The sequence below is a fragment of the Penaeus monodon genome, chromosome 13 (genome assembly GCF_015228065.2).
Source record: "Penaeus monodon isolate SGIC_2016 chromosome 13, NSTDA_Pmon_1, whole genome shotgun sequence".
NCBI lineage: Eukaryota > Metazoa > Arthropoda > Malacostraca > Decapoda > Penaeidae > Penaeus > Penaeus monodon.
Genome location: NC_051398.1, coordinates 9,524,049 through 9,534,048, shown reverse-complemented (window position 1 = coordinate 9,534,048; position 10,000 = coordinate 9,524,049). Strand labels below are relative to the sequence as shown.

Genomic DNA, 10,000 nt, shown 5'->3' with positions numbered 1-10,000 from the left:
TATGATTGTTATTATTATCGTTATTATTACTCTCATTATTATTGTTATGATTATCTTTATCGTTATTATTGTTATGATTATCTTTATCATTATTATTATTATTACTATCGTTATTACTATCGTTATTATTATTATTATCGTTATTATTATTATTATCATCATCATCATTATTATCATCATTACCATTATTATCGTAATTAGTAGCAGTAGCAGTAGTAGTAATAGTAGTAGTAGCGTGAATAGTATTATAATTATAATCATCAGTATCATCATTACGACTATCATTATTAGTGCCACCATTATTATTATTGTTATCATTGTCATCGCAATCGTTGTTACTACTATTTCTTATCATTATCAGTATTGTTATCATCAGTATCATTATCATCACCATCGCCATCATCATCATTATCATCACCATCACCATCATCTTTACCATTATTACCGTTGTCATCACCACCGATATCATTACTAGTATTTCCATTATCACTGACATAATTTTTATTATTTCACATCATTATTACTATTATTATGATTATAAAAATTATCACATAAAACTGGATTGAGATGTTTTAAATCCTTGGGCAGACTTCGTACAGAGCTGATAATAACATTAATAATAATAATGATGATAATAATAATAATTATTACCATTATTGTTATTATCATTATAATGATAATAATAATAGCGATAATGGTACAAATACAAACAGACTCACTGAGATGCGTTTCACACACACACGCACATACACACACACGCACACACACACACACACACACACACACACACACACACACACACACACACACACACACACACTCACACACAGATTGTTAGAACCATCACACGACTTAGAACTTCCGGATTTCAACGAAATAAGACACATAAAGTTTTTTCTCATTTATAATATGATGACAAAGATCAAAAGCGTGATGATAAAAAGTAAGGGGAGATATTATTGAATACAAAAGATGGTGATTTTATGATGATAATGATAACGATGATGATGGATGGAGATGGTAATGATAATGATTATGATTGTGGCAGTAATAGTATTTTGACAATTAATATACATACAACGTTGCTGATGCTGTTATTACCATTGCCTTTATGATATATAGCATCAGTATTATTATCATAAGATAATTATTACCATCATTCTAACCTTGTATTCCGATTTTCATGTCATTATCTTTTTTTTACGGTAATACCAAAATTGAGTAGGTTTGAGGCAGTTGAAGGGGATAAAAAAGGTAGAGTGGGGAAACGGGCGGCGTTTAGGGGAAAAGATGCGAAATTTAGGGGGAAAGGGGCGGGGTAGAGGGTGAAAGATGCGGAATTTAGGGGGTAAGGGCCGGGGTTTACGGGGAAAGAAGCAGGATTTAGGGGGAAAGGGACGGATTTATGGTGAAAGATGCTGAATTTAGGGTGAAAAGGGCGGGGTTAAGGGGGAATGAAGCAAGGTTGGAGGTGAAAAGGGGGAGAAAAAGGGGTGGTGGGGTATGGTTGACCAGAAATAGGGAATAGAAGGGGAAGAAATGTATCTGAGGGTTGTGAGAGAAAGGAGGTAGAGTTGAAGGAGAAAGAGTTAGTGTGGGTAAGAGAGTGATAAGGGGGTGGAGTTGGAGGTGGAGAAAGAGGGTGCTGAGAATGTGGCGGAGTAAAGTAGGTAGAGGGTAGTTGAAGAAAGAAAAAGGGGGAGAAAGCACTCGGTGATGATTTGCAGACTCGATACCTTAAAAGCGCACATAACAGAGCAGTAGACGAACACAAATAGATAGACGGAGAGTTGAAGTATATGTATAAGGAAACACCGATACAGAAATCGCTATATTATCATCAAAAAATATTTCATCATTTCAAATGGTTAACAGTATCAAACTCATAGAAAATGGTCCGTTTGTTAGGGGGTTATCATAGAAAATATATCCTTCCCAAGATGGATAAGTATTACACTAGTACTTGTAGGTCTGGATTAAGATTTCCTGTGAATATACATAAGTAGCCGTAGCCTGTTTGTCTATGAAGTTACTAGACTCAAAATCTGTGGGTAAAGAAGAAACCAAAAGAACAAAATAAAAATGGTATTAAACGCGAATGACTGATTCAAACCAGGATCTTGATAGGATTTTTTTTTCAAATGCCTTGTCCTAAGTGGAAATGGGGATAATGATGGTCTTTAAATAATAATGATAATAATACTCTAGTGTATATCTTACTTTTTTATCAGCATTATGGAGTGAAATCACATAAACACAATGTTGCTTTTGTATACAGAGTATTTAGATTGCCATAGTATTTTCTAAAAGATATAGATAAAAATATTTTCTTTTCCATATTTTTTGTATATTTATTATTCAAGAATTGTCACATTTATTGAGAAAGTACAATTTATTACTGTACACTTATGCTGCAAGTTAAGTTCTCCTAGGCCGTAACTATACTTATTAACTGTGACACTGATTTTATATGCTGGTTTTCATCATTCTCATTTTTAAATTATAGTCAGTAGCATCATTTGATGATTATTTGAAAGCCACATAGCATTTGATAACTATTTGAAAGCCACATATTACCTGAGTATGGATTGAATCACAAACCAATTTAGTCATTTGGTTTAGTGCAAGAGGGCAGCATCATCCAGCCAAGAAACTCTACCTCCGCCACAGAAGTAATCTTTGAAGGTATTTCTTATTGCCAAGACATCACTGGCAGGTCCTCTTCTAACATTAGCCTTTGAATTCTTGGGGCCTGTAAACCATGACTGCTCTTTCCTATCTCCTATTGCATTGGCTACTTCTCAAAAAATGTGGAGAACTGTTGCTGCATAAATGATTTCCTAAGTGTTTGTTGGGCTTGAGTGAATTGGCTGTTGAAATACCCGGAATTTGGCATCAAGAACATCAAAGGCATTTTCTGATACACGGCAAGCAAGTGGTACTCTGTAGTTGTGTATTCTTTGTTTAGTATTCGAGTTCTGGCCGGGATAGGGTTCATCAGATACCTGTAAATGATAATGTACCAGGACTTGTAGCTTTTCCTTTCTCCTTTTCTCCCATAGCTAGGTATTCTCCTTTTGAACGATGGGAGATACCAAGTTCGTCTGGAATCTCTGACTCAACCTTTCCAGCATCGTTAGACGTGGCTGGCATGGCTCGAGTCATTTTCAATCCTCGCAAACCCCGTCGCCATCGGCAAGGTGCCACATCCCCGGCGGGGAAGGTAGAATATACGAGCTTATTAAAAAAATCGCGATGAATTCTAAGAACAGGACAACACAAAATATGTTTCACTTATTTTCCTAGCATATACCATACAACGATCGCGCAGGATATAGATTTCGTTTCTTATTTCCAAACTTCATTAGCCCGAATCTAAAGAAAAGAACATTTAATATCCAAATTACATGAGTAATAACATTAACTAAACTATAAAATATACATCTGAAGGTGACTTTTATATAATGCATGCGAAAATGTTTTAAATTCCTGCATAAGAATCAAAATAATGTATATGGTCACAATTATTAGTGATTTCAATCCATAATGTTGATAAAAGGTAAACTTAAGACAAGATTTTTCTATTCTTTATTAAAAACATACCCCCATGGGTTTATATTTCTTATTAGATCCCAAGATATTCATAAGAGACGTCGATTTCTAATAGCTTTTTGTTTTCTTATGGGTATGCAAGATGAGGAAGTGGATCTCGGAAATACACTTGGCGCAACGTGGGTATGGACAGACGAACAGGTTTCTCGGCAAGACGAAATCGTGGTCCAAATTAAACCCTGTATTACCTTTAGGAAACATATGTCATCAAGTAATTAAGACAGTGGTTACACCAAATACATATATAGATTATGCATTTGAAAGTGATTTCTCCTGTATAATGAATGCATTTTACTTAAGATAGTTATATTATCGATGTATTTGAAAATGTGTTGGAAATGATTCCTCTGAACCGACTTCATTTGATCGGCAGTGTTATTCCGCTGTTGAATCACTGCATATTCCCTTCCTTGACTAATTAAAGATTGCATCGAGTCAGTTTTGGTAGAGGTGGAAACACCATATTTCTTCCGGTTTCATAATTATGGAGCTAAAATATTTCTTTCTGGTTTCATAATCATCGATCTCAAATGTTTCCTTCTAATGCCATACCACCTAGCTCAAATGCGTGGCAGCGTCCAAAATTGTTGCTAGACTCGTAATTTGTGAGCAGCGAAGGAATATATTGAAGAAATGGAAGACACGAAATCAATATCCCTTCTGCGATGGACAAGGAAATTTGAAAACGCGAATGTCATCACTCTAGAACGGGACTCGTCTTGCCGGTAATCTATGTAATGCATGTGCCACCGATTTCTTCTCTTGAAGGCGCAATGTAATCTCGCTGGCATATCGGAAATTGTGGTAAGAACGACGGAACCAATCCAACAAAAGTCTGTAAGCACGAGATGGTCCCTACTCCCACACAAGTTAATGGCGATGATCGCCCTTGTTAAGGCAATAAGGAAGCTATATAAAGAGAAACGTACCAGGGTACGCTCCTTGAGTGATGGGAGATACCAAAAGACGAGAACAATAATATATGTGTGCGTGTGCGCGCGTGTGTAGCTGTATATATATATATATATATATATATATATATATATATATATATATATATATATATATATATATATATATATATATATATTATATATATATATATGTATATATATGTATATATATATATATATATATATATATATATATATAATATACATACATATATATATATATATATAATATACATATATATATATATATATATATATATATATATATATATATATATATATTCGAAAAGCGGGTATATGAACAAATGTATTTTATTTCTTATTAAACTCCAATTTTGATATCTTTGAAAGTTTGTTAGCCCATTTTCTAAATACCTTCGTACATTCGCTGCGAGCCACCTGCCTTCAGTCGGGAGGGGGACGGGGGAACGTGACCCACAGATGTAAACAATGCGAACAGCTATTTGCCTTGTAAATTTTAAAATAATAAATACAAGAAAGATTTTGACAATTATTTTACACTACTTCAGATGGTTTTACGTAAATATATTTGTTTTGTATTGCTATACTGATTACCAATTATAATTATAAACAGAAAGAGTCTGGAAAATGTCAGCAAAAGGGATAATGATCACACGACTGGGAATTGACGCAACCAGGCTAATGCCAGCTGTAGTAAGGAACACAAACACGGAAATGTGAAAACAAAAACCACAGAAACAGCATTTGTGTGGCACGTCCTTAGCCGAAAGTAGAGAGATCATGCATTTGAAAGTTGAATAACAACTAGCCATATTTTTTTCTCATTCATCTTACCAGTTAACTTGCACGAGCTGATCTTCATCTGATAGTTATTGATATTAAGGATATTCTGTAGAATTCCATCCATATGTAATTCATTGGGCAAAACTTGCATCAACTGTAGTTCAGTAGGCTAGAGTTTGTTCAACTTTAATTCACGACAGAGCAAGATTAAGATAACTAAATACCAGTCACCTGACACATATAGGACTGCTTTGTAACTGTAACTTGAAAAGTGACGCTTAAATCCGTAGATTTTCACAATGGCTTTCTTTTATCATCCAGTCAGTAGTTACGCTACTGACATTAATGGTGCTATTCGATATGAAAAATAATTTAATTGTTGATTTGTTTGGGGAATGTCAATTTGCAGAAGTAGGGAACTGTGTATCACGAAACTCAACAAATATTAGAGTTTAATTTGTATATTCATGCTTGTATCTACTCTACACTCATTTACAGGTTTATCTGTTTGCCTGGCTAAATATTTATTCAGTATCGTTTTACATACACCTACTATATTTAGACTCACACAGATGAGGGCGTAATGCAAACTGTGCTAGTATTTTGAAGGGAAATAACTGTGACATTTTCATGTCTCTGAATGTAGATTTTGACCTGTATATTCCAAAAATACAATTTTGTTATTGTGTGAACTGAGAGCGGATGAAAGTTATCTTTTACAATGTTAATTTACCAATTTAGACCCATGAACACACACACACACAACCACATATATACACAGATATAAATAGATGGGTAGAAAGAAAAAAGATATGGACATTATATATATATATATATAATATATATATATATATATATATATATGTATATATATATATATATATATATATATATATATATATATATATATATATATATATATATATATGTAAATATAAATAAATACATCAATAAATAAATGAAATATATATACATAATTATACACAAAATTTGTGTATGTACTTCCTTGGGCTATAGTGAATTTTTCTACCGTCTTGATTTTTTATCTTCCAAAAGTTTAGGATATAAAAATATGTAATTCTATAAAACTTATTAATTCATCTCTCATATATTTTTTTCTAATTCATATATAATTCTCTCCCCCTAGTTGTTTTCTTCTTAATTTCAGCTAATGAAATGAAAAACAGCACTCTCGACTTGTAAACTTAATCTGGTATTAATGATGAAATAACAGCCATACATACATTTCTTCAACAATATATTTACCATTTTTAAACATTAATGTGTAGGAATAAGTAAAATAAGACAAAAAAGGGATAAATATGTTTTACCTTACAAATACACAGAAATTTCCATAAGAATAAATTCCTCCTTATAAGGTAAAACAAAACAAAGGTATAACAAGACAAAACCAACACACCTGAAACATGTGTTAATCAGTCTATAAAGAAAAGAGTATGAGGTATTGGCACTTTATTATTAGTGTATAAATTCCTGTTTATTTACTTTGACAGCCATAAACAATCTTCAATATATTAACATTATCAAACATATTTTCCCCTAGATAATCCTCTTTTCTCATAATCTTATTACTAGTCTTAGCAATTAATACAATAAATACCGAAACATGGAAAGGGGGGAACCCCATACCAGAACAAATCTTTGGTATTTTCGAGAACAATGGAAGTCTTTGTATGTGGAAGATTTATTTTTGTTAAAATCTGATCTATTTTAATAAAGAATATGTATATGATGTTTTTCAATAACATACAATGACACAGTCACCACTCAAAGTGATATATAGTGTAAATCTCTTGTGTGAATATTTGTAGACATCCTGAAACTAGATGTACCATTCTTGACTGATCATCTAAAAAATAACGAGACAGTCTTACCAATATTTCTGGCTTGCTATTTTCCAAAATATTTACTTGAATTCTTGCTATGATGATCAACCATTCTTATTATTATGAAAGCATTACATTCAAGAAAACCCACAGTCATCATGTCCAAGCCATGGCAAACTTAAAACACACAAGAAATACTATGAGAGATCCTTTGCCAAAATTCATATTTGCAAACTACAGGGACTACTAAATTTAATGAAATATTTATATATCTCATTACCATTCGCCTCACAATGTTTTTTTTTTCCAAAGAAATATATTTAAAAATTAAATATGAAAACCTTCATGTTTAGCCTAAAAGCAAAATTTTAGTGACTAGTGATGTTAATGACTTTTTCCATCTCCTTGTCATATCTACAATTCCCTATTAATCTTATCCTTATAATGAATTATCTCCAATACTCAATTGCAGTCTTTAACAAAACAATGACATTTAATACAATATATCAATTAAAGTGTGTAAGAAAAGCAACAGGATAGCTATACAGGTATACTTTCAGCCAAATTTTGCCCACAAGCTTTCACAGATTTTTCACTAGTAGATGACAAAAAATATCTAGGGGGACAACATCCAAACCCCTTTCGTTAAGACTTACCTCCCCTATCAATAAAGTTTTAGTAATGTCCCTGTGAAGCTTATAAAAAATTAACTTCATTATATATTTATCCTTTCCTTTTTAGAAAAAAAGTTATATTTCTGCATCTTAGAAAATTATAATTCTGTACTATATCTGTGGGAGTGCCCATAATAATATATTCCACTCTTTTCACTATAAGGATGTTGATAATACCAAGTGATTGCCTTATCTAACTTGGATCAACTGCCAAACCATCTTTCACAACCTCACATTTGTATAACAAAATAAAACCTTTCCTTTAACCCACATCTTTACAAAATCCTCTCCACATATTTGCTCATAAATAAAAATATCTTTAGTATATGCACCTTCTGAACAATAAAAACAAATTTACAGTGCTATAATAAACAGATTAGAAAATATTTTGTATTGGAAGAAGTTTGATCGTATTCTTGAGTTACATTTACATTAAAAGAAAGAAAGAAATGAAAACATTTTGATCAATATTCAAACTTTAAGGACATGAAACACTGCAAGTAAAACAAATAATAATAATAGCAATAATAACAATAATAATAATTACAATAATAATAATAATGATAATTATAAATATGAACTAACTGCTTATCATCCATTAAAAATACTAATTATCAATATTTTGTTAATCTTGATATACATCCCAATTTCTGCAAACAAATGCACTGAAAAGTACAGGATATTTATTACAAGAGTATAAATAAAACAAATAACATCAATCATTCAATAAAGAAAAATAGTTTATACTCCAGCTGCCACCTGTCGTTGTATTCTTTGCAAAATGCGATGGTCTAACACCTTTTGTCTAAACACTGTTGCCAGACCTGATGCTAACCCAACAACCCCCATGACTGTCTCAAAGATCCAAAAGTGCCGCTCTTCTAACCATACCACACGGTCACATCTGTAAAGAAAAGCAATTTAGTAATGCTAAAAAATATATATATGTAAAGCTACTAAAATATTTTTCAAAGCTAACCAGGAGGTTGCAAGATTCTCAATACTTTTTTTTAGCTATGCAAAAAGTTTCAAGAATTAAGGTATTGATAAATGTATATGTATTTCTGAGACTCCTTTTGTTTCTAACAGAAAGTAATATAGCAAACTTATGGATGTCTATACTCATTATAAATCATATAAATGCGACAGAAACAAGCAAATGTACCATATGAAGTAAATGACAAGAACATAACAAACTATATATAACAGAGCACAAAATACAGTTATCTTACTTACTTTCTGAAAACTTCTCCAGTCTTTTTGCATTTTATTTTTTGGCGATAGCTAGCTGACCCACACACTGTTGGACTTCCACTTTTAGTTTCAAGGTCTGCAATGCAATTTATAATGCACACATCATACAAACATGACAACAATAAATTTTCCAGACCCTTTACTGGTAATTCCGATGTACAATGTGAAAATATCAATAGACTATAGAACACCCTAATATGACAAACATAAAAGTCTTCGTAACAAATTATGTGAAATATAATAATATAACATAACAGAATTATGTTCTTTGCATTCAGCCAATTATCAACAACCTCTCAAGTGTATCTTTGCCTTGATAAATAAGGATATAGTGACAAGATTTCTGCACATTAACAAAAACAATTAGCTATTCCTTAACTTCACTACAGTTGTAAATATCTCTGATATTTCACTGTTAGTAAATATATAAATGAATAAATCAATCAATAAATAAATCATTAATAAAATAAAAATAAAAATAAAAGTTCTTACCTGAACATGGCTGACACTCTTCAAGCTCATTAAACTCTTCACGCAGGTAACACATATCTCGCTGCGTCATGTTGGGGTGAGCAGTGGTGTGGGTGTGGGGGCGTGTGTCATTAGGAGCTAGCTCATTCTCAATAATCAAAACAAGCACTGACAAACTGTCAAAACAAAACGAGAAAAAAATTATTATGTGTAGGCCATATAAAGAGCAAATATCATGCCAAATATACCCCATAACCTCTAAAGCATTGATAAAATCTCTCAGTTTTGCATGAAGGGTTAGAGCCTCCAAAACCATTTTGTTCATAGTGATTTCTTGTTGAAAGTACATGTACTACATTTCGGGGGGTAATTTTCTTGAATACCTTAGTATAACTGATCACAATAATTTTGGTGTTCATGAATT

General features: G+C 32.1%; 1 protein-coding gene across 1 annotated transcript in view; it reads right to left on the bottom strand.

The window, feature by feature from the left end:
• Nucleotides 1-6,640: 6,640 nt before the first annotated feature.
• LOC119580109 (protein JTB-like) overlaps nt 6,641-10,000 on the bottom strand; it is a 4,977-nt gene continuing 1,617 nt past the window's right edge. The window contains exons 2-4 of the mRNA XM_037928036.1: nt 9,598-9,752; nt 9,088-9,181; nt 6,641-8,755 (exon numbers count right to left, since the gene is read on the bottom strand). Of these exons, the coding sequence (XP_037783964.1) occupies nt 8,593-8,755; nt 9,088-9,181; nt 9,598-9,752 (412 nt within the window). The 3' untranslated portion in view covers nt 6,641-8,592. The remainder of the gene's footprint in view (nt 8,756-9,087; nt 9,182-9,597; nt 9,753-10,000) is intronic.